Here is a 27,285-nt window from a genome sequence, read left to right on the forward strand (position 1 = left end):
TAACCCTGCCAGGATTGGTAGTACCAATTGGCATTCGTGGTTGCTTAGCAACCCACTGCAGCACAAACTTATTCATGTCCGCCGGCCTCAGGACCAGTCGTTCAAGAAAGACCCGAGCACTTCCCATCATGGTCAAACTCGAGCCCCAGATCTGCAACTATATATATATATAATCAGAAACTGGGGAATAATAACTCGTATTCATGTAAATATGTACATACAGTAGTGTGAAGTGAATATTTGAAATGTTAGATAACTCCCCTGCAGGGTAAAGTTGGAATATCATGGAGTACAGTGGTACTCCATATCGAGAGAGGGATGATATGGGGGGAAAATGGCCACCCATTCAAATGTGTATGCAATGATACGCTCAAAGGCAACTATCGAGTGAAGTCATAAGCATTTAAAAGTCATACACTTTATTTTCGAGTGTTTTCTGATCTACCAAGACTTAAAAAGATGCCAGAATACGTCGGTAAAGTACCACGACGACGGTTCGCTAAAACACCAATTTGTACTTCTTCTCCCTCTTCTTTCTCTTCCCCTCCAAACACAATGTTAAACTGTAGCCTGATGCAACTCAATAACAGCTGAAGCTATGATGGTGATGGCGATTCAAACACGAGGAAGTTACTGTCTCTGGACGAGCGCACACAACCCAAAATTTTAAAATACATGAAACATTAATCGTTTTATTATCCTCTGCTCACAAAGCGAGAAGCGGGCTGAAATGATAGGTCACGTCCGTGTGCCGTACGTACGTGTCTGCATTTTTAAAATTCATTTTCTCAGCAATCATTAGTTTGATTGACACGAAATTTTCCAAGTAGGTGCACCTCCTCCTGTATAATTTTTGCTCTTAATTATGACATCATAGGTCACGGGTACAGACGCCATTCTTGGAAAAACCGAAAAACTTTGCACCTCTACATCTCTGAAACCACTCCATGGAAAAAAATTGAAACATGGCTCATTGTCAAGTCCTCCCCATGTGGAATAAGATCGGTTAATGATGATGTCATCGGTGCCTTCATTATTACATCATAATTCGACAAGTGCAACGCTTGATCCAGTCAGCATGATAAGAACAAAAATTCTCTGCAATTGTTGGTCCAATGGACACAATTTCCAACATTGGAGCACCTCCTCTTGTATAATTTTTCAATGTTAATTATGACGTCATATATCACATGGTACAAACGCCATTTTGGCTGAAAAATTTTGCCCCTCTGTCTCAAAAACCACTCCATGGAAAAAATTGAAACCTGGCTCATTGTAATGTACTCCCCGTGGGGAATAAGATTTGTTCATGATTAGTCATTGGTGCCTTCACTATGATGTCATAATTCGACAAGTGCAACGCTTCATCCAGTCAGTATGAAAAATTTTTTATCTGCAATTGTTGGTCCGATTGACAGGAAATTTTGATCATAGACGCGCCTCCTGCTATAGGAATATATAATGATAATTATAACGTCGTAGGTCATGTGGTACAGGCGCCATCTTGGAAAAACCGAAAAACTTTGCACCTTTATATCTCCGAAACTGCTCCATTGAAAAAATTGAAACATGGCTCATTGTCAAGTACTCCCATGGGGAATACAATTTGTTAATGATGATGTCATCGGTACCTTCATTATGATGTCATAATTCAACAAGTGCAACGCCTGATCTGGTTAGTATGAAAAAAAAATTCTCTGCAATTGTTGAAACTGCTAACTGATCAATGCAAAACTTTAACTAATTGATAAACTACCCATGTGACATATAGTTTGATAAAAGTGACATCAGTCACTGGTCTGGCACCATAATGGATCAAAGAAAGAAAAAAAAAACATTAAACAAAACAGAAGAGTTGGCTTGCAACAAGTCCTTCTCAAGACTGCGCAGGGTAAGTATCCCATGAATACCATCTAGTTACGAAAATAAATCAAACAAAGCAGGCAAGGATCGTGAAGGGTGGGAATGGACAGCAGTGAACAGAACCATTCCAAAAGCAATAAATACCCTGTTTATAAATAACAGATATGTATAAAAAAAATGTTAATAACATAGATTGATTTAATCCATACCAAAATAACAAAATATGAGAAACATTAAGCATTTTAAACAAGTTAAGATGACATAAAATGTCATAGCCCACATTGTTTTAGTACTTTTGCTGCATGAAGCGAAAGGGCTGACCCATATTTATGTACAACTAAAATGGCCGACAGTCGACCAGTGGCCATCTTTTATCGGATCACAAAATAAAGTGAGGTGCACGTGTCGGCCATCATGTACTGTGCTTGTGCCAAATTTGAACAAAATCGAACCATGCATGTCGGAGAAATGGTTGGGGACACGTTTAAATAACAAAATGGCCGCCAGTCGGCCATCTTGGATCTGATCTCGGAAAAAAATTACATGCATACGCAAGACATCATTCATTATCTGTGTACCAAGTTTAAATAACATCGGTAAAAGCATGTTTTGAGAAATGGTTGAGGACATGTTCAACATCGGGGTTCTTTTACAACTAAAATGGCCACCAGTCTACCAGTCGGCCATCTTAGATCTGATGTCGAGAAACAATGACCGACTTATGTATACCATCATGTGTTGTCTTTATGCCAAGTACGAATAAAATCGGTCCATACATGTCCGAGATATGGTTGCGGACGCACACAAACACACATGTACGGACACGAAAAATCGAGACCAAATCCATAGGCCCCCATTTCGGACTAAGTCCAACGGGGACTAAAAATGTAAAAAACAGAGGGATGAAATCTCAAAAAAAAAATAAAAAATAAAAATAAAAAAAAAGGCAGCAATGACACCAAATTACGATGCCACAATCCTCTTCTGGTTTAGCATCACAATATCTTTTGACGTTGTTTCATCACAATCCCACAACAAAGGTAAAATGTAAAAAGATGTTGTGATGGTAATCCGTAATAGGATTGTAGTGTCGTATTGTGGCATCGTAATGTGTTGTCATTCATTCCTTATTTGGTTGTTATTTTGAGATTTCATCCCTCTCTTTTGACATTTTACTTGAAATGTTTTTTTTTTATATATATATATATATATATAGTACTGCATAGTGGATCAATCCGATGAGTGCATCTTTAAGCCAGCGCTGCAAGGAATCATTACCACCAAAATTGTGGGATCACATACAACCTGCATGCCTTTGCAATGAATCAGTGCGGTTTACCTGACCTTACTAAATTTCCTTTATTGCTCTTACACAAATGAATAACAACAATGAAACTATATCCCTGATTGTACGAGTTTGATGAATAAACTACATTCGTGCATTTCAGTTATTTGATGTCTCGGAAGCCATAACTGGGTTAACAAGCCTAGTGTTGGCTTCGTGGTTAGGGTGGCTTGCTTGGGATCTTAGGGTCCTGCATTTGAGCCCCATTGGCCACCGAATTAACAGCAGGTGGGGTTGACTCGGCCTGTCATCTTTCTGAGGTCGGAAAAATGAGTACCGGTGTACTGATAGAGGGGCACAGCATCAGTGGCATAGTTGTGCCCCAACAAAATGATAGCTACCTGGCAGCCAAGCTGCCATGTGCAAGAAGACTGGGTTATCGCTTTGGTAACAATTTAAATGGTGTTTAGGTAGAAAGGTAAACATCCACAGGTGAAGTTAAATGCTACAAGTAAAAAGTTTGGATCGTGGGGTTGCATTGCCTGGTTGAGTGGTTGTGGACCCACCGTTTCAAGAGTTTCTGGTCCGAAAGTATGGAGATATGCATGAAGAACGGAGCCCAGCTGATGATCCGGGCAGTCGGAAAATTTGTGAATTTTACATGTCAATATAATGCTGAGGAATGGCCGTTAAGTGTTCAATAAATGATAAAATTGAGGAACACATTCATGACAAAAACAATGTGTGTGTACATGTGTGGTATAGATATATATTGACCGGCAATGCGTGCACAGATCAGACGTACACATGTGAGGGATGTGCAGATTAGTCATGCACAGGTGAGGCGTGCACATGTGAAACGTGCATCGGTTATACAAAGGTAAGCAAGGCTCGCACCACTGATTAGATGTGCACAAGCGAGACATGCATTCACGAGACAGGTGCGCCATGGATAGGTGTGCACCTCGACAATCTCCAAACATCCATCTTGAACGGACTTTTCTCGTAATCGCCGGATTGAAATGCGTGTGCGCATCTCACCCGCTTCTGATCAAAGCAGACAACTTCAATGATGGAGGAAAAAAAAAAAACTGATTAATAATCTAGTTTATAATCACCCAGGTGCAGGCAGGTGATGTTTAAAGGTTTCCATTCGTGCTTAATAGTGTGTGGTGTATACGGTTGCAAGGCAAAAGTGTGGGCTTTCACGACAACCACATGCAGCAAACAAACGTTGTGGTGTGTAGCTTGGGAACCGATGCGATTTCCCCGGACGCAAACACAAGCATTTCAAACGGAAACGTTGTTTTCATTGAGCTCTGTGTTTAGTTTATTCCCCTTTGCATATTTATGTTATAAATCCTCTGAATTAAGGCCAGACGGTTTGAGCCGCCCATGCACAGTGTCTGACTCCAGTAGGAACCGTAGAAGCAAAGCTTAATATTCCAGAATGGAATTGCTATATTTTGGCTAACTTATTTACACGAATTATATACCATGGTGTGATCACTCGTACACCGCTCCAAATACTTGCTGCTTTGGCTGCTCACCACCTGCCTGATATACAAGAGTCATTCGACATGTTCACTCAACGAGATATACTCACGTATCTAGTCCAAGAAAACACCAACATATAAAATGCTCGATAAATACTTATACATATACATGATGTGCAGCCTCTGGTTGCATCATTTTCTGTGGGTGCAGCTGTGCCGTTGATGTGGTGCCCTATTACGAGTACACCGATGATCATTTCACAGAGCTCGGAAGGATGACATGCCGAGTCAAACCACCTGGTGTTAATTAAACGGTAGGACAGGAGCTCGAAATAAAGACCCTAAGATTTTTCATTTGTTTTATTTTTTCATTTACGGATGCTTTCCGACGGTTCTGTGATTTTTACTGGTGTATCGGCTTCGATGTCCGTTGGCACACAAAATTACCGTGCTTCCCCATTGTCTGGGGTCGCTCACCTGCATGTTTTTCTTTTTTTTTCATTTATGGATGGTGTCCGACGATTCTGTCATTTTTCCCGGTGTGCTGGCTTCGATGTCCAGTCGCATGCAAAATTTAATCTTTCGACATCACCCGGAACGTACCGATCCTTCATATCAGTGAGTGAGTGGGTCAGTGAGTGGTTAGAAAGAGATATCTATATATATATATATATATATATATATATATATATATATATATATATATATATATATATATATATATATATATATATATATATATATATATATATTGGAAAAAAAAAACTCGGGCTATTCAAAACAATTATTTCCGAAGGACAATGGGATTATTTGTTGAAGTCGGGAAAGGCTAATTCGAACCACACGAACCCCCACGGATTCACACCCTGGACTGCGTGCAGGATCGACGTCATGGCTCATACCTGTGCACTTGTAGGCTTCACGTGCAGTGGCACGCTGCCATGGCCGGTCGAAGTGGAACGGCTTGCATTGCTCGCAGTCAGGCCCGGCTGTGTTGTGCTTGCATTCGCACGTCAGGGTCCCGTCGCGGCCCCGCAAGCAGCGCGCCGCGTGTCCATTGCACTTGCAACGTCCACCCACCTGCAGGTCGGACACGGCGTAGTAATTGTGGGCACCGTGCGCGTGCTGTGCGTTCTCCTCCCCTTCAGGTGCGTCGTGAGCGTACAAGCGCGTGAACACGACCCGGACGTCAGTGGTCGTGACCCAGTCCTGCAACACGGGGCTGCTATCGAAGTCGTGAGCAGAGGGTCGCCCATCGAGCGTGCTGAATGCGACTAGGCCACCTGGGTGCGGGCGTGACTCCACATGAGCGTCCGTGCATAGTGCCGCCTGCTCGTTTTGCTTGCTGATAGTGACCCGTTGTGGTTTTCCGTACACCTTGCGGCATTGCGTAGAGTAGAACTGGAAAGGCACCCACGTTCTCCCAAAGTCCATGGACTTGTAAATGGCCATGGATTCTGGACGCATCAGGCAAAATTGCAGACTCACGTAAGTTACCTCAAATTTTTTGCCCAAAGAGAGCGTGAGGCTCACGTTCCGGGGATACTCCATGTGCGTTTCTGACTGCCAGCATGTGAGGTTGTGCGGATTGTTGAGATCTGTAAGGTAGGCGGCCGGATGCGCGTGCTTCGGGTCCGATGCGTCGCACACGTGGTTGCACGAACGTACCGATTCTTCGCGCGTGTGGCTCTGCTCGGACTGCAGGCAGTAGCGTGTTGGGTGCTTTCCACATGTGCTGGAGGCACGCACCTCCTGACCAAACGCTGCGTTAACAAAGTCCGGGATGCAGCGACGTGGCCTTTCCATTTCGTCATTGCACGGATCTGGAGGACTTTGCTGAGCTGCAAACATCGCCAGTCCGTAGCGAGCGCTGGTCAGTTGAGACGCGCAAAGCAGGAGCAACGCGCAAAGAGGCACCGCGAGTCCCACGCAGCACCCCATGGTGAGTTCTGCTGTGGCTCTGTCGCTCTTTCTCTCTGTTCTTTGAGCAGCTCTGTGGGCGGGAAGAGGTGGGGGTATTCAAGCAGCAAATAGTACCGATGGGCTTTTTTGCTATACTTGCTGACGTTCCCCTGGTCTTGACCTCATGAGCACATCGAGCCACTGACATGAGTCAAAATAACTCTCGGAGAGAGCGGGCAGCCTGGATTGAAGGAATACGAGGGGGGAGGGACCTTAACGGGGGCGCAAGACCTGCGAGAGTCTCCAATGCGCTTCTGAGAAAAGAAAACGTTTGTCTCCATAAACATCATTTCACTGCAAGCCATGGATCCTGTACCTTTACAAAAATCACTAAGCACCACAAATTGTGCACTTTCCAAAATCGATTCACGTCACAAAAACACAGCAAACCACAAATTACACCCCTTTACCAAAAGACCACACCATGACTACCACACCTTTATGAAATCACGGTTCACCACAAATCACACGCACCTTTGCAAACCACTGCACCACACAACTTTCACACATTTACAAAATCGGTGCATGCCACAAATTTCACCTTTTCACCAAAACACCACACCACAACTACTACCACCTTTATAAAATCAGTGCATGCCACAAATTTCACCTTTTCACCAAAACACCATGACTCCTACCACCTATCGAAAATAATTGCATGCCACAAATTTCACCTTTTCACCAAAACACCATGACTCCTACCACCTATCGAAAATAATTGCATGCCACAAATTTCACCAAAACACCACACCACAACTACTACCACCTTTATAAAATCAGTGCATCCCACAAATTTCACCTTTTCACCAAAACACCACACCACGACTTCTACCACCTTTATTAAATCAGTGCATGCCACAAATTTCACCTTTTCACCAAAACACCACACCACAATTACTAGCACCTTTATAAAATCAGTGCATGCCACAAATTTCACCTTTTCACCAAAACACCACACCACAATTACTAGCACCTTTATAAAATCAGTGCATGCCACAAATTTCACCTTTTCACCAAAACACCACACCACGACTACTACCATCTTTATAAAATCAGTGCATGCCACAAATTTCACCTTTTCACCAAAACACCACACCACGACTACTACCATCTTTATAAAATCAGTGCATGCCACAAATTTCACCTTTTCACCAAAACACCATGACTCCTACCACCTATCGAAAATAATTGCATGCCACAAATTTCACCTTTTCACCAAAACACCATGACTCCTACCACCTATCGAAAATAATTGCATGCCACAAATTTCACCAAAACACCACACCACAACTACTACCACCTTTATAAAATCAGTGCATCCCACAAATTTCACCTTTTCACCAAAACACCACACCACGACTTCTACCACCTTTATTAAATCAGTGCATGCCACAAATTTCACCTTTTCACCAAAACACCACACCACAATTACTAGCACCTTTATAAAATCAGTGCATGCCACAAATTTCACCTTTTCACCAAAACACCACACCACAATTACTAGCACCTTTATAAAATCAGTGCATGCCACAAATTTCACCTTTTCACCAAAACACACCACGACTACTACCATCTTTATAAAATCAGTGCATGCCACAAATTTCACCTTTTCACCAAAACACCACACCACGACTACTACCATCTTTATAAAATCAGTGCATGCCACAAATTTCACCTTTTCACCAAAACACCACACCACGACTACTACCATCTTTATAAAATCAGTGTATGCCACGAATACTGCACGTCATGATTACTGAAACTTTGTAAAAATTACTGTTGGGCACAGATTACGCACCATAACAAGTTGAATGCGCACCACAAATTGCACACCTTTACACAATCATTGAACCCCAATGATTGCACACCTTTACACAATCATTGAACGCCAATAATTGCACACCTTTACACAATCATTGAACACCACAAATTGCACACCTGGACACAATCAACAAATTGCACAAATTGTGCTTTTTTACCAAAACACTGCATGTTATGATTACTGTGCCTTGAAATAAAATAAAATAAAATAATAAATAAATACTTTTTTTTTCAAAAAATACTGCACACTTCAGATTGCTCACTTTTAAGATTCAATGGATACCACAAATTGTGCACTTTTACTGAAACATTGCACACCACAAATTATGCACCCTTTTAAGAACACTTTCATTCCAAAACCTTTACAAAATCACTGCATGCCACAAATGGCACACCTTCACAAACCCAGTGCACACCACACTCATAAAATTCACGACATGTGCACCTTTGCACACTCATTGCACACAGTGAAACTTGCACTTTTTCAAAACAGCATGTTCGGATTTCTAACACTATTACAAAATTACTTTGTGCCACAAATTGCACACCTTTACAAACCATTGCATGCAACAAATTGAACACCTTTACAAACAATGTGCATTCAACAAATTACACACCTTTGCAAGGCCATGTGCAAACAAATTTCATGCTTACACAATCAACTGAATGCCATAAATTGCACACTTTTACTGAAACACTGCACACCACAAATTATACACCTTCATCATAAAATTCGGCAATTCTCTGCATGTGTCTGAATCTTATAGAATCGAAAACTGCTCAGCCAATTCCCCTCAAATTTTGCATATGTGCTTGGGGGTACACAGGGTCAGGTCACGGGCAAGAAATAAATCCCCCCCCCCAATAACTTCCACAAGGGTGGGTACACGACTTCCAATTTTCACCTGTACATGTAGCATAGTGCAAGTTGTTTAATCACTGACCCCTGCTGGACGGAGGGGGGTATTGAGGGTGTGGAAACGACAGACATGGAATTGTGCAAGTGATTCACCGACATCATATTTCGCTCCAGGAAGAAGCGGGTATTACTAGCTATGAAAACACTGCGTGCAAAACAAATGCTCACCATGGATTGCGCACCTTTACGGAATCACTACACCCCACGAATTGTGCACCATTATCAAAAATACTGCGCACTTGCACAAATTGTATCATGAACATAATTGCAGGCAACAAATTGTGCACATTAAAACAAACAAATAAATAAAAATCACTGCACACCACAAATTCTTACGTTCCCAAAAACACCGTGAACTATGAATAACTGCACCTTTAGACCAATAACCATTGAACACCAAAGGTTGTGCATCAGTGCACATCAATAAATTATCATTATATATATATATATATATATATATATATATATATATATATATATATATATATATATATATATATATATATATATATATACACATTTTTTTTTTCCTTTACATTGATAGATGTACATCGAACTTATGCATAAAGTACATGCAGGACAAATTCATCAGTACACTTCATCGTACTTGTGCTCAAATTTCAAGGAAAACAATACACAATGGACAAATGTATATATTTCCGATGTGCACGTGGGGAGTTACACCTTCGAGGACCCCGCAATCCAGATGTATAAGCTCAGATGGGAACACGAAGCAAACCAACCTTATAAAAGTAATTTTTTTTTTTAATTAACAAAGCTCATCTCGTAACCTCCATGCATCACTCACTTTGTCATCAGTGTGTGTCAGTCAGTGTTAGTTACAGAAACGGTGGCCAGGCTCGTGCGTGCAGGTTGCTCAAGGCTCGGCCACAAAGCGCCAGACGCACCTGCCTATTACCCCCTTCAATACGATCCGAAAGGCAAAAGGCCCATAATGGAATGAGGAAGGTTTACGTTCAAAACGGTTCATTAAAGGGGTACATGGGCACTCTTCAACCTCCGCCCCCCTCCAGCCCCAACATCCCAGACCCACCCCTGCGGGGACGGGGTGGGGTTAGAGAAGAGGTGAGTTTCGCGAACACCAAGGCTCCACACAACGTGGCACCGGGTGGCTCGTTGGCAAAAAAAGTCCGACAATTCGCGCGCTTTTGTTGCTGCCAAAACCGACAGCCCGAGTGCCAGTGGAAAACATTCACACATCGATTAGTGCCGGGACAATCGCTTACAATTTCCTGTTTATATATTTAATAAATAAATAAATCCTCACGGCCAGTCCTTCGCGTGCAACAGTTACTCTCGTGGCCACAGTCACAGTCAGTCACAACTGTAACCCCATCTCCCCTCAATACGCTCCCCCACCCGCCCATAACGACACGTGTCCAAACACGTTACCACATTATATGTTTACACCGTCAAAAAAAATTAAATAAATCCTCCTATCCGGATCCTCACCAAAATCGAATCAATCCGTCCTTGTCGCACATCGAACCCGTGCACAACTTTTTGAGAGACAGAGAGGAAAAAAAAAATACCACAGAAAAACGACCTTCTTCACCTTCGGTGACGACGAATCCGGACGGTATAATGTGTGTAACCGATGTTTTCCGATGTGCACGTGCGTTTCGGGATTCGTGCCGGCAAGTGTTGACGCGACGTGCGGCGCACACGTGCGCTGCGTTATTGCCACGGGGAACGTCACGAGCGAAGCAAACCTTGCAGCGCCGACGAGTTCGCGGCGTGCGCCGCACGTGTGTGCACTCACGCTGCGCGCGCTCGCGACGTTCACGCGACGCTCGGTGCTCGAGCTCGAGGCCAAAGGACTCGCGCGTCGTTCCAACCTTCGAGATGTTTATTCACTCGACGCACATCGCCGAACAATTCCAGCGGCTCCGCAGTGCGTCTCTCCAATTCATTCGTGCGTGTCCTTTTTGTTCCCCTAAATTGAAGTCTAACGACGCACGAGTTTTTAACTCGAGTCCTCAGAGCGTGATTTTGTTTGTTTTTCTTTCTTCGTCCTTTTAGGTTTTATCCCGAGAGAATTTGCCGCACAAAACGCGTTCTTTCTTTCTTATAAACATTCCGAGTGCGCCGTTTAACTCGCCTTTGGCTTTGAGCCGTCCGTCCAGAGGACCCATCTGCCAGCACCAGTCGTTGGTGGACGTGAAATATCCCACCCTGCGGCGTTTCGCCCAAATCGGTGAGCTATGGTCAGCATGCTGAACAAAATTCATATTCCTGCTGCCTTCAGTCGAACGTCACCCCCTGGCCAGCCGGTTCGTGAAAGACTTGTGCCGAAAACGGTTCCCCGCATGATACCGCAAGAAGGTGCGCTGCGTATGTGTCGCCGTTTAAACCTCGGCCTTTTATCATCACACACACCTGAAATCGGATGACGCTTCCTCGCCACAGCAAAGGTTGCTCTCGACGAGTCTACCCTCTTTCAATGGAAACGAGTCAGAAGGGAGGTCACCGTTTGCCCAATGCGGCGACCTCCTCCCTCGCACACACTTCCTGAGCTGAACAGCACCTGCGTGAGAGTAAACCGAATGGCCCGGCTGTAAAGGAAGCTCGCTTATCATTTACAAAATGCACCTTTGTATCTCCTCTGAACAAGGCTGTCCTTATTTGCATTCTCTCCGACATATTGGACTTTTGTGGTCATTTTCTAAAACAATGGAGACATTCCTTCTTACGTAAAACGGGTGGAGCAACAAGTTCCGATTAATGTTGCAAAACATTACCTTTAAAAATATTATAATAATTTTTTTTTTTAAAGCTCTGAAGTGTGTCGAACATTTCAGCAAGAACATTCCCAAAATTATATACACCATACAAGGAGAGTTCACAAGGTTTACAAAGAACAAGATACAATGGTTCAACAAATATCAACGTTTCTTATGTATTCATCAACTGGAAAGAGCGATCAAAGATTGCACACACCCACCACGACTTGTTGCGTGTGATTTTCACAGTACATATTTTATAGACATATTCGCATTGTAATTGTGCATACTTTCGAGAGGTACTCAGACGGAAAAAAAAATAATCCCACGATTCATTTGCGATTATTGGTCGCTGGCTTTGACAACAATACAATTTTATCAAGGACCCCAGGCATCAAAAGCTGTATAGAATGAAGTTTCAAATGGAGCATCTTGCTGCCATTAGAGCATTTAAATTGCATCAGATGTGGCAATAAATGCGAATTGTTGATCCCAGCTTGCCGGCTCGATGACAGAAGACGCTGCTTCCAGTTTTTGCCACATAATGCCGACGCCGTTTCGAATCCTGTGCGAGTAAGCGCAATTTGCTAGTGTGTAAAGTGTGGTGTACATTGGCACATTATGTCCCCTCAGACATACAGAGCACACAGACACAGACAGAAAAATGGACAGAAATGCAACACCCTCTCCTCTGACGGGGGTAACAATAGATATATGGGAATGTGATTGACAAGGTGGCTGGCAGGGTGGTTTAGCCTGAGATGGACACACACACTCGCTCTAAGATGTCTAGCTTCAGTTTGAATCTCAACCCAACTATAAACTGTTGTCGTGGTGTTTCACAGGCAGAGTGGTTCATCAATGAGCGTGCTGTCCATCGGATGCGCGTTACTTGGTGTCCCGTCTGCCAGCATTGGTTGGTTGATGTTAAAGACCCCATCATGTCCTTCCCAAAGAGTAGGTGAGTTATCGTCGGCACCATGAACAAATTCCAAATTCTTTCTCTTAACTACTGCTGGGTCAGGGATGGCATACCACACAGTATAACCCTTGCCAAGAAACTGCTTTGGCAGAACAGATGCTCTGCACTACAATCTGGTACATCGACTCGGATATATATGAACGGATGGACGGATTGATGGAAATGCTGCATTAATGCGCCGCGTTCATTGCAATTTTGCACAGCGCATTCAACTGTGCATTTCTCATGAGGGACAACACATAAAACATGTCATTTATTGTAATGCAATGTCAATAAACCATTTATAATGGATATTTGTCTACGGTTCCAGACTTTATGGCCACCCTGGACACACACACACACACACACACACACACACACACACACACACACACACACACACACACTCTACATCCCCAATCAAAATTCTCAACTTTTGTTTCCTTATAGCCTGGAATGAAATTGCATTAAATCAGCCTTTTCCTCCTTTATTTACACATCGTAACCCACAACTTCCAAGTGAAAAATAATTCTACAAATTTCACATTGATTAAAAATACAAAACTAGAATATCTTGGTTGGAAAAGTGTCCACCCCCCCCCCCTCTCCCCTTATAATAACAATTGTAAATTAGCTCAGCTATAACAAAGCACCTTCAAAATCACACACCAAGTTAATTGGTCTCCACCTGTGTTAAATTGTAATTATTCTGATTATTTCAGAATAAAATCAGCTGTTTCTGTAGGTTTCCTCTGCTGGATGGTGCATTTCACAACAAAGACTCAACCATGAGCACCAAGGAGCTCACAAGACCTCCAGGATAAAGTTGTGGAAAGGACACAGTTCAGGGGATGGGTACAAAAATATTTCGAAGGCCTTGAATATCCCTTGGAGCACAGTCAAACCAATCATTAAGAAGTGGAAGACATATGGTACCACCAAGACCCTGCCTAGATCAGGCTGTCCTTCCAAACTTGATGACCAAGCAAGGAGGAGACTGATCAGAGAAGCCACCAAGAGGCCAATGGCAACTTTGAAAGAGCTACATGCCTTGATGGCAAAGACTGGGCACTGTGTGCATGTGACAATATCCCAAGCACTGCACAAGTCTAGCCTGTATGGTAAGGTGGCAAGAAGGAAGCCATTACTCAAAAAAGCACACCTTGAGTCTCATTTAAGATGTGCAAAAAAACCACTCTGGAGATTCTTAAGCCACGTGGCAAAATGTTTTGTGGTCTGACAAAACCAAGATGGAACTTTTTGGCCTAAATTCAAAACGTTACATTTGGTGCAAACCCAACACAGCACATCACCCAAAGAATACCATTCGACTGTGAAACATGGTGGTGGCAGTATCATGTTATGGAGATGTTTCTCATCAGCAGGGAGTAGGGCACTTGTCAAGACAGAAGGGAAAATGGATGGAGCAAAATACAGAAAAAAACCTCGAGGAAAACCTGCTGCTGTCTCCAACAAAGCTGAAATTGGGACGGAAGTTCATCTTCCAACATGACAATGACCTGAGCACACAGCCAAAGCTACACTGGAGTGGCAAAGCAACTGAAAGATAAATGTCCTTGAGTGACCCAGTCAGAGCCCCGACCTTAATCCAATCGAAAATCTGTGGCATTAATTCAAGAATGCTGTCCATTAACGCTCCGCACGTAACTTGACTGAGCTTGAACACTTTTGTACAGAAGAATGGGCAAATATTGCCCAATCAAGGTGTGCAAAGTTGAGAGAGAGACCGATCCCAACAGACTCACAGCTGTAATTGCTGTCAAAGATGCTTCCACCAAGTATTAACTCATGGGTTGTGGACACTTATCTAACCAAGATACTCTAATTTTGCATTTTTATTTAATTTTCTGAAATTTGTAAAATTTGTTTTTCACTTGGAAGTTGTGGGTTACGATGTGTAAACAAAGGTGGAAAAAGTCTGATTTAATGCAATTTAATACCAGGCTAGAAGGCAACAAAAGTTGAAAAATTTGAAAGGGGGTGTCGACTTTCTCTGGGCACTGTGTATATATATATATATATATATATATATATATATATATATATATATATATATATATATATATATATATATATATATATATATATATATATATATATATATATATATGAGTAGCCATGAGGAATGATGTAAGGGACACATCGGCCATTTTGGAGTTAATGCCATATAGCACTATTTTAACCCTTACCCTATAATCCAAGCCAATCATCATCATATCATTAAAAAATGTCGCTTCCATCACTCCTCGCGGGGCCTCATATATATATATATATATATATATATATATATATATATATATATATATATATATATATATATATATATATATATATATATATATATATATATATATATATATATATATATATATATATATATATAGGCCCCGCGAGATTGGGAGAGATCGGCTGAGGCCCATCGTTGATCTGGCGGTCTTGTGCCGTCGGCCTTGTGTGGGGTCGGAGCGCGCGGAGACCTCGTGCGGTGCGGAAAAGGAAGAGTACGGTGCCGCCATCTTGCCACGTGGCGCGATCGAGCTGGGGGCTCGAATTTGTGGACATCCGCTTGTTACGAGCGACATTCGTGCTTTTTGACACTTTCCTCTCGTCCATGAAACATCACCAAGTACTCTGTCTTGTCTGCATGCAAGCTGTCTGTCTGTCTTGTCTGCACGTTGTATAAGGCATATCTCGGTTGCGAACCCCTCAAAACCTGTAGTCCGTAGTTCTCTAGTTAAGAACAGGTTAAAGATTGTTAATAAAAACATTGTCGTGAATGGTTTGCTTGTGTCATATTCCCCGATGTTCCCCAATAAATCTGGTTGGTTCGTATGAAGTGCAAGTTGCCGCTTTGAATTAATTTGTGTCGCGTCGAGGAACGATCCGTTCGATTGCAATATAAAACCAAAATGGTCACAGACTGGCGGAAAACGCTCAGCATCTGACAAAACCAGTCTGTAACCGGGGTTCTATTTCCCAAACTGGTAAGGTTCAGGATTACGTTGGTATCGCGATTGAAGACGCATGACCCGAGACCTGTGCTGAGCCAGCCGGTGTTATAAACCACGGAGATGGCGGTGGTGAGGGTGGCGCCAAGAGTTGGGTGAGAATCCCGCCACGCCGGATCCGCAACAATATATATATATATATATATATATATATATATATGTATATATGTATATATATATATATATATATATATATATATATATATATATATATATATATATATATATATATATATATATATATATATATATATATATATATATATATATATATATATATCTGTATATTTCATTAATGCCAAATACAATTTGGCCTCAACAGTCAGTCAGTGGGACATCAATAGCCAGTATATAAGCATTAAGGCCCAGTCACACCTTGACGTTTTAGCCAGCAATGGCAAGGTATCAAAATGTATGTAAAACGCTGGCTTACGCTGAACTTTTGATGTATTTTTTAAAGATTCGGACGTATTCATAACGAGTTGGTCGTATGCATACCATATTAGTAACGGACACAGAACGTTTCGTTGTCTTATAGATAACTTCTACCAACGAATGCTTAGTCTGTTGTCGGCGTTCACAACCTATGCCCAACGATAGTCTAACTTATGCATAACGCGCTGCACGTATCGCCGACGATCACGTGGCGTAGCCTATTAAAAGGCTGCTGCACAATGATTCAAATCATAACCGCCGGAGAAATGGAAGTGTCAACATCGCAGTCATCCCTTGGCGATCTTGCCAGCGTATGCCGACCTCTGAAAAATGCGTCTAAAACGCTGGCGCACGTCGAATACGGTATGGGTACGTTTGGTATACGTGAATAGAACGCTAAAGTACGCTATCATACGTCGTAGTAAGTGGAGTACGTCTTGTACTTTTAAACGTGTTAAACATTTTACGATGTACATATGCCTCACACGTTCCGCATGCAATGGGAATAAGTTGTACGCACGATATGCGATCGTTGGCACACGTCGACAAAAGTTACTTGTAAGTTTCTCATAAGTCGAAACACGTCGAGGTAATGGTTAGTGTCAGTGTTCCAGACTCCCTGGTTTTTTTTTTCTTCGGTAAGACGGTGATGTTGACACTTCGATTTCCAGTGCGGTTATGATTTAAATTGTTGAGCGGCAGCCTATTAATTATATAATATTATAACCGCACTAGAAATCGAAGTATCAACATCACCGTCATACCGAAGAAAAAAAAAAACAAAACAGGGAGTCTGGAACACTGATGCTAACCATTACATTGACGCGTTTCGACTTATGAGTACCTTACAAGTAACGTGTGTCAACGATCACGTAATGTGCCAACAACACGTTACTCATAGGTTAGAAATAAGTTTTGGGTACGCTAAACATTACCTCGACGTGTTTCGACTTATGATTAACTTACAATTAACGTGTGTCGACGTGTGTCAACGATCGCATAACGTGCCTACAACTTATGGCCAGTGTAGCGGAACTTGTGAGTCATACGCTGGCATAAGTCTAACAAATTTCAAGCATGCTAAAATTTGAGGGCAACCGCAAAGTACAACGATGAAAGCCAGCGTACTCTGACGTATGGCAGTGTTTTTCAGCGTGCTCTCAATGTTTCCAAAACTTACCCATAAACGTATTCGACGTGTGCCAGCGTTTTAGACAAATTTTTCAAAAATCGGCATAAGCTGGCTAAAACGTCATGGTGTGACTGGGCCTTTAAAGGCTTCAAAAGTCACCAGGTGGATGAAACAGTGATGTGTTGCCCTGATCAGGCCCAATAAGAGCAAAACCAGGTCGGTAGCTTCACTTTCATCCACTTGATGACAGCTTTTGACTTTGCATTCATGAACTGCGAGATGCCCTCCTGGGGTTGCAGGCATGACACCGTCGTGATGAAATTGTCACATAGTGGGGCAACTTAGCTAAATATAGCATAACAATTGTGCATTTTGTGAGGAAAGCACCAAATTTGGCACACTAGTAGCCTAACATATTATGAACAGATTTGGATATTGGGCCATCTCAAATTCAGCCGCTGATGGCTGTGGCAGCCATTTTCCACTGCCATCAAAAATTTTGAGATGGCCCAATATCCAAATCTGTTCAAAATATGATAGGCTACTAGTGTGCCAAATTTGGTGCTTTCCTCACAAAATGCACAATTGTTATGCTAAGTTGCCCCACGAACAGCATTGGTCTAAGTTCAGAGAATTTCAGTTTCCTTTTCTATATATTACACACACACACAAATAAATGACTTTCCTGAATTAAAACCTACCCCTCCCCTTTGATATTTAGCAGACGTATTCAGTAAGTACACCATGAAATTCTGGCCAAATCAACAACTGACAAGGAAAACACAGTGAAAGAAAACAAACTTCATTTGTCTGAGTCCCTTTTTCACTTGTTTACTTCATCTTCCTTGTTATTGTGTTGGCCCTCTCACCATTCCAACTCTTCCTTGAACCTCAACCACTGAACCAAAAAAAGCACACACCGTTATTTGAAATGATGTTTTGGCCAAGGCACAATGAACCCATGAAACATCATATATACAATTCCTTTATATGATTCTCACAAGGCTAGGCTATCTAATTGAGAAGAGATTACTCATGAGGTTATGCCGATTAGATGCAAGATCATGGCAAAAGAAGAAATTTCACAGTTCATATGAAATCCTTCCTTTTCTCCAACAACCTCATCTCAAGATCACCAATTTGGTTTCAGACCACCTTGGACATGCTGCTTCAACTCACCCAACAATGTATGGAGGACCTCAATGTCAGGCATGAGAACAGGGCCATCTATCTAGCTATATCTCATGCTTTTGATACAGTCTGGCATCTTGCCGTACTCTCCAAACTCTCTGCCTATGGCATCAAAAGCCAACTCCACACATGGCTTCCTGACTTCCTCTACTCTCATAACTAACATGTGGCACTCAATGGAATCCTTTCATCTCCTCTCCCTGTCAAGGCTGGAGTGCACCAAGGCAGTGTTCTAGGCCCAGTCCTATTCCTGATCTTCATACATCATCTCTCTGACTCTCTGGAAAATCCCCTTTATTAGCTCGCCTGTTCGAAGAACAGAGAGCTATAGTGATACCCCGGCGTGAGCGTGAAAATGTTAAAGTTTTTGGTGCAAGTTATTTCTTTTCTAATGTTTTTATCGACCACACTATTTTTTACTGATTACAATATACAAATACATATATTGCTTTAAAATTATTTGGATCAGACTTCACTGCAATGCTTTATAAAAAATATTATTAGACTAGTCTTTTAAAAACGATAAATGTATAAACAGGCGAGCATTGGGTGGCTTTGACACCAACTCCCTGGTTTGTTTGGTGATGACTCCACCCTCTGCCGTGACATCTCTCATCCTTCAGAAAGGGAGGCTACAGCCTCTTCCCTCTCTTCAGTTCTTAACAAAAAAACACAAGCTGGTCAAAGACTTGGAATATGTGTTTCAATCCTTACAAAGCTCACATTCTCCAAAAGGACAAGCTGACATACCCTCCTATATACTTTCTTAACAATCCTCTTGAGGAAGCTGTCATTCAAACTCCTGGATCTCACAATCAGTTAAGATCTTTCTTGGGAAAACCACATTTCAAAGTTATCCTCAGAAGCCTGCTGCCAACTACACAAAGTCCTTCCTTGGCACATCTGAACTCCTGTCCACCGAAAAGGCTTTTATCTGCAGCTTCATGGAGTACTGCACTCCCCTCTGGGCTGGGTCTCCTGCCTTACATCTTGCTCAGCTTGATGCTGTGAAAACCAAGGCCAACAAGATTATAAGAATTTCCTGCAATGAAGCCGAGTCTATGGGACTATCACTTCACCATTGAGACAGGTCGGTGGTCTTTCTGTCTTCTACTGCCTCCTTTATGGTCGAGTACCCTCTGCTCTTTCCGTGTTTTGTCACCCCCCCCCCCTCAGGTTTCTGCAGGGCACATAGAGTCCAATATCAACCTCCTCCTGCTAAAACTACCCAAATCCATGGCAAATGCTCACCTCCACCCAGTTGCTTCTCTTTTTCACCACCTGTGGAACCAACTTTCACATTCTCTTAAATCACATTCTTCCCACCAGATCTTCAAAACAGCTGTTCACCACCATCTCAGATCATCCCAAATCCAAACCATTATCTTTTCGACACTCGTTAACCCCACCCACACCAATCCCTCCGAATTACAAATTAAATTTTCCCTCCAGAGAGTTTCCTTCTGCATCCATCTTGTTCACTCCATGCATCTCCCCCTGCCCACCATTCCTCCTCTAAGTCACCCTCTATCTTGGCCTTCAATTTTACTGTTGGTGTTTCCCCATCTCTCAACTGTTCTTTTTCCTGTTGCATCCTGATCCATTCAGTGTACTCGTACGAGCTCTTTCACAAGCCTCAACTGTGTGTGTGTGTGTGTGTGTGTGTGTGTGTGTGTGTGTGTGTGTGTGTGTGTGTGTGTGTGTGTGTGATATATATATATATATATATATATATATATATATATATATATATATATATATATATATATATATATATATATAATTTGAGGTTTTTGTTTGTTTGTCTGCATGTGCTAATCTCCTGAACAGTGAAAGATAGTTGGAAACCTCTGAAACAAAAGATGTCGGGACAGGCCCCGGGAAGGTTATAGGCTCCGTGGCGATGCCCCTCGGCCGGTGGGGGGAGGGCTTTCCCCTCACCAACCCCATTAGGCTATGACTGCTGTGACCCAATAGGTAACTGATACTGGGCTCGAGTCAGACCTATGTACAGAAGATTAAATTCATTCAAAAAGAACCCGGGCAACGACGGGTGCATTCACCATGTATATATATATATATATATATATATATATATATATATATATATATATATATATATATATATATATATATATATATATATATATATATATATATATATATATATATATGAATACATAATCAGTGCATTTTTACATGAACGACAAGGACATTATTTAGTAGATAACAACGCTTAATGCTGTAGATAATCAAAATAACACATGGGATTCAAAAAAACAAATCAATATACAGAGCCTTCAGAAAGTATTCACACCCTTCGACTTTTGTCACATTTTGTTGTGTTACAGCTTGAATTTAAAATGGATTCGATTTAAATTTTTTATCACTAATCTACACAAAATACTCCATCATGACAAGGTGAAAACATGCTTTTAGAATTCTTTACAAATTTATTAAAAATGAAAAGCTGAAATGTTTTGCATCAATAAGTATTCAACCCCCTGAGTCATCACTTTGTAGAAGCACCTTTGGCTGCGATGACAGCTTCGAGTCTTCTTGGGTATGTCTGTATCAGGTTTGCACATCTGGATTTGGAGATTTTTTTCCCCCATTCTTTCTTTCAAATTTGCTCAAGCTCTGTCAAGTTGGATGGAGAGTGTCGGTGAACAGCAACTTTCAAGCCATTCCACAGATTCTCAATGGGATTCAAGTCTGGGCTTTAGCTGGGCCACCCACGAACTTTCACGTTCTTGTTCTGAAGCCATTCCAGTGTTGCTTTGGCTGTATGATTGGGGTCATTGTCCTGTTAGAATGTAAATTTTTGCCACAGTCTAAAGTCGTTTGGACTCTGAAGCAGGTTCTCCTGAAGGATTTGCCTGTTTTTGCCTCCTTTCATTGTTCTCTCTGTCCATACAAGTTTCTCAGTCCCTGCCACTAAAAAGCATCCCCATAGCATGATGCTGCCACCACCATGCTTCGTGGTAGGGATGGTGTTTAATGGGTGATGAGCTGTGCTAGGTTTCCGCCACATCTAGTGTTTGTATTCAGGCCAAAGAGTTCAATTTTCATCTCATCAAACCACGCAATCTATTGCCTCATGCTCTCAGTCTTTCATGTGCCTTTTTGCAAACTCAAGATGTGCTGTCATGTGCCTTTTTCTTGGGAGTGGCTTCTGTCTGGCCACACTCGCATAAAGCCTAGATTTGTGAAGTGCTACAGAGAGACTGTTGGACTTCCGGCAGGTTCTCCCATCTCAGCCAAGAAACTCTGTGGTTCTGTCAGAGTGGTCATTGGGTTATTGATTACCTCCCGAACCAAGGTCCATCTTGCCCAGTTAGGTCGAACGGCCAGCTCCAGGAAGAGTCTGGGTAGTTACATATTCTTTCCATTTCCTAATGATGGAGCTCACTGTCCTCTTGGAAACTTTCAACAATCTATAGAAAAGGTTTTATACTCTTCCCCAGATCTATGCCTTCTCACAATTCTATCTCAGAGTTCCATGGATAGTTCCTTGGACTTCATGGAAGAGTTTCTCCTCTGACATGCACTGCCAACTGTGGGACCTTATAGAGAAAGGTGTTTCTTTCTAAATCATGTCCAAGCAATTGAATTGGCCACAGCTGGACTCCAATCGAGTTGTCGAGACATCTCAAGGATGATCAAAGGAAATTGGATGCACCTGAGCTCAATATGGAGTGTCTCAGCAAAGGGGTTGAATACTTATTGACACAAGACATTTCAGATTTTCATTTTGAATTAATTTGAAAATTTTCTTTAAAAAACAAACAAAAAAAATTCCACTTCCTCACTATAGTGTATTTTGTTTAAATCGGTGACAATTTTTTTTTGAATTTAATCCATTTTAAATTCAGCCTGGAACAAAATGTGACAAAAGTCAAGCAGTGTGAATACTTTCTGAAGGCACTGTACTGCATGGGTTTCAAAAACCCAAGTGAGTATACTACATAGGATTCAAAAAAAAAAAATCTAATCAATAAACGACATGGGATTCAAAAAACCAAATCAAAATATGACATGAGATTAAAAAAAAAAATCAATATATTATATGGGACTAAAAAAAATTCAAAAGTCAATACAAGACATGGGATTCAAAAAAGCCAACTCAATATTTTAGAGGATTCTAAAAACAAATCAATATACGACATGGGATTAAAAAAAACCAACTCAATATTTTATCTCGGATTCAAAAAACAAATCAATATATGACATCGGATTCAAAAAACCACATCAATATATAATATGGGACTAAAAAAAAAACCACCAAATCGATATACTATATGGGATTCAAAAACCCACATCAATACATTGCATGGGACAAAAAATTAAAAAAAACAATAACACTATATGGAATTCAAAACCCCAAATCAATACACGACATGGTATTCAAAAACCCAAATCAATAAATTATATAGGACTAAAATATTTTTAAAAATCAAAAAAAAAAATCGATATACTGCATGGAATTAAAAAAACCAAATCGATATACTGCATAGAATTTAAAAAAACCAAATCGATATACTGCATAGAATTAAAAAAACCAAATCGATATACTGCATTGAATTAAAAAAAAACAAATCGATATACTGCATAGAATTAAAAAAACCAAATCGATATACTGCATAGAATTAAAAAAACCAAATCGATATACTGCATAGAATTAAAAAAACCAAATCGATATACTGCATAGAATTAAAAAAACCAAATCGATATATTGCATAGAATTAAAAAAACCAAATCGATATACTGCATGGAATAAAAAAAAAAGCAAATCAATAAACTATATATGATTCAAAAAAACCAAATCACAATACTATATGGCATTCAAAAAAACTAATCAATATACGAGATGGGATTCAAAAACCCAAATCAATGTAATACATGGGATTCAAAAACCCAAATCAATGCATTACATGGGATTCAAAAACCCAAATCAATATACTACATGGGATTCAAAAACCCAAATCACAATACTATATGGCATTCAAAAAAAAACTAATCAATATACGAGATGGGATTCAAAAACCCAAATCAATGTAATACATGGGATTCAAAAACCAAAATCAATGTACTACATGGGATTCAAACAACCAAAATCAATGTACTACATGGGATTCAAAAACCCAAATCAATATACTACATGGGATTCAAAAACCCAAATCAATGTACTACATGGGATTCAAAAACCCAAATCAATGTACTACATGGGATTCAAACACCCAAATCAATGTACAATATGGGATTCAAAAACCCAAATCAATGTAGCACATGGGATTCAAAAATCCAAATCAATGTACTACATGGGATTCAAAAACCCAAATCAATGTACAATATGGGATTCAAAAACCCAAATCAATGTAGCACATGGGATTCAAAAACCCAAATCAATGTACTACATGGGATTCAAAAACCCAAATCAATGTACTACATGGGATTCAAAAACCCAAATCAATGTACTATATGGGATTCAAAAACCCAAATCAATGTAGCACATGGGATTCAAAAACCCAAATCAATGTACATGGGATTCAAAAACCCAAATCGATGTACTACATGGGATTCAAAAATCCAAATCGATGTACTGCATGGGATTCAAAAACCAAAATTAATGTACCACATGGGATTCAAAAATCCAAATCAATGTAATACATGGGATTCAAAAACCCAAATCAATGTACTACATGGGATTCAAACACCCAAATCGATGTACTTCATGGGATTCAAAAACCAAAATCAATGTACTACATGGGATTCAAAACCCCAAATCAATGTACTATGTGGGATTCAAAAACCCCAAATCAATGTAAAACATGGGATTCAAAAACCCAAATCAATGTAATACATGGGATTCAAACACCCAAATCAATGCACTATATTTGATTCAAAAACCAAAATCAATGTAATACATGGGATTCAAAAACACAAATCAATGTACTATATGGGATCCAAACCCCCAAATCAATGTACTATGTGGGATTCCAAAAACCGTCAAATCAATGTACTACATGGGATTTTAAAAAACCGTCAATGTAATACATGGGATTCAAAAACCCAAATCAATGTACTACATGGGATTCAAAAACCCAAATCAATGTACTATATGGGATTCAAAAACCCAAATCAATGTACTACATGGGATTCAAAAACCCAAATCAATGTATTACATGGGATTCAAAACCCAAATCAATGTATTACATGGGATTCAAAAACCCAAATCAATGTACTACATGGGATTCAAAAACCCAAATCAATGTACTACATGGGATTCAAAAACCCAAATCGATGTACTGCATGGGATTTAAAAATCCAAATCAATGTACTGCATGGGATTCAAAAACCAAAATTAATGTACCACATGGGATTTAAAAATCCAAATCAATGTAATACATGCGATTCAAAAACCCAAATCAATGTACTACATGGGATTCAAACACCCAAATCAATGTACTTCATGGGATTCAACAACCCAAATCAATGTACTACATGGGATTCAAAACCCCAAATCAATGTACTACATGGGATTCAAAACCCCAAATCAATGTGCTACATGGGATTGATAGACTTGAACCTTGGTCACAGCATTACAAGGTAATTGCTGAGATGAAAACTCCAAGCAGTCCAATCCATTTTTAATGTGCCGTGACTTATATGCCCTCAAGGCAGGATTATGCAAACTATCCAAGCAGTGTTTCAATGCACGTGAGCGTCGGCAGGTGTGCATTCGAACGTTTGCTGTGGTTATGTACCTTACACACTCGAACTCCCCGTGTTGGCGTTTTCGTGCGCACAGCCGCTTTCTTCCTCCTCTCCCGTGTTCTGGTGCATCACCGAGCACAGAGGCGCGTTTATGTTTGTGAAAGCAAACGGAAGAGCATCGGGCACCCAAGGATTCGCCTCACTTTGGCAATGCCCCCCCCTCTCCCCGAGCCATAGCTGCTGCCCGTGGTACAGGTAGCACACCTGCGATGCGGAATGGAACGCTCGGGGTCACTGCTGGAGCGGTCGTCTCGCACGGCACATGAATTCCATCAAAACTGTCACGGAGCGACCATCCTTTAACGAAGCAGTGCGATCGAACGTTTGAATCGACATTTAACTGGATGAAATATACAACTCGAACACATCCATGACGTCACATTCCTTCGGCGAATTATCAAGGTGTGCGATGAATAATTTTCACAAAAGTTTTTATTCATCGAATTCATCGTTCTTTTTGTCGCATCCTTGGGAATCCGTCGCTCGAATCGAAGTGTGCCGGATTACCAAGGTGGGAATTTCGCTTCTTGTGGATCGCACTTCGACTGATGGCCAAGAAGGCGATTCCCGTTCAATCACCATGGCCAGGTGAACGGGGGGGGGGGGGACAGGCCAGGTGTGTGTGTGTGTGTGTGTGTGTGTGTGTGTGTGTGTGTGTGTGTGTGTGTGTGTGTGTGTGTGTGTGTGTGTGTGTGTGTGTGTGTGTGTGTGGTGTGCGCGCAAAGAGTGTGTTCTCCGGATTATCGGCATGGCGTAAAGCACGTTCCGAGGTGTACAGCACGTGATGGAAATTCAACACTAACGAACATCACCGTTTAGCCTGAACCCTACACGACGGGTGATGCACGGCGTGCACGGACCACGGGAAACTTCACGCAAAGTTCGAGGTGCCTCATAGTTGACGATTTTACCTTCCTGCTGTGCGTTTGCCCCCGCCGTGCCGAAACGCCAAGAGAATTGCCACGCTTTCTCAACAGGTGCGGTATTGTCCAAATCCCATAAGTAGCGGAATGTGCAGCACGTGTTTCCCGTTACCCTTTTGTCAACAGAGAAGCGTGGAGAGGGCTGTGGCAGGGAACGCACCTTCAAAGGAAGAACGCCGCTGAGACAGTGCACCCGCGTGATGGAACCTTAAAGGACATGGGCAAAGTACGCACGTCGTGTGCACTTTCCTGGTGGCAAAGTGGCCCTGCATCTTTCAGAGATGAGCACAACGTTAACACAAGCTGGGGATGACGGGGAACATGCTCAGCCACGCGCGTGCTCCAAATACTCACATGTGCAAGCGGAAAAGAGCCGACCGCTGGCCGCGACCACTCCGCGTCCCAACGTGTTGGCTGGTCTGCCGAGGAATGGACACCGGAGGGAACGTCGTGAAGTGATTGCTAGCGCGGCGATGGCGCTTTTAAAACGTGCCCCACGTGCGTAATTCCATCTGGCGTGGCTCCAGCACACAAGCGGCCCTGCTTGAGCAGGAGGCGGCTCCATGGCGAACCTGCTCTGCTCCAGGAGACCAAACTATAGCACACGAAACGTGAGGACCCTGATGCTGGCTCACTTTTTATCCACGTGGTTTCCAGTGATCGATAAGTGTCAGTTGAGCATGCCGAAGACGTGCGGGGACCGAGTTGTTGTCGGGTTTTCAACTACGAGGTGTTTTGCTGCTGAGA

The 27,285-nt window shown here is 41.7% G+C and overlaps 1 protein-coding gene across 5 annotated transcripts in view; it reads right to left on the bottom strand.

Moving 5' to 3' along the window:
* The window catches only part of LOC147034488 (netrin-1-like), a 224,726-nt gene extending 197,699 nt beyond the window's left edge, over positions 1-27,027 (bottom strand). Inside the window, exons 1-3 of one of the 5 annotated variants that reach the window (XM_085884148.1) lie at positions 26,893-26,989; positions 11,747-11,894; positions 5,547-6,637 (exon numbers count right to left, since the gene is read on the bottom strand). In XM_085884148.1, the coding sequence (XP_085740274.1) occupies positions 5,547-6,585 (1,039 nt within the window). In that variant the 5' untranslated portion in view covers positions 6,586-6,637; positions 11,747-11,894; positions 26,893-26,989. Of the gene's footprint in view, positions 1-5,546; positions 6,638-10,154; positions 10,311-10,634; positions 10,697-10,922; positions 11,173-11,746; positions 11,895-26,892 lie in introns of those variants that run through there. The other 4 variants (XM_085884117.1, XM_085884127.1, XM_085884138.1 and 1 more) reach the window with 4 other exon arrangements.
* Positions 27,028-27,285: the final 258 nt, after the last annotated feature.

Source organism: Eptatretus burgeri, chromosome 1 (assembly GCF_056783735.1).
Source record: "Eptatretus burgeri isolate ZD-2024b chromosome 1, Ebu_testis_v1, whole genome shotgun sequence".
In the NCBI taxonomy this organism is placed as follows: Eukaryota; Metazoa; Chordata; class Myxini; order Myxiniformes; family Myxinidae; genus Eptatretus; species Eptatretus burgeri.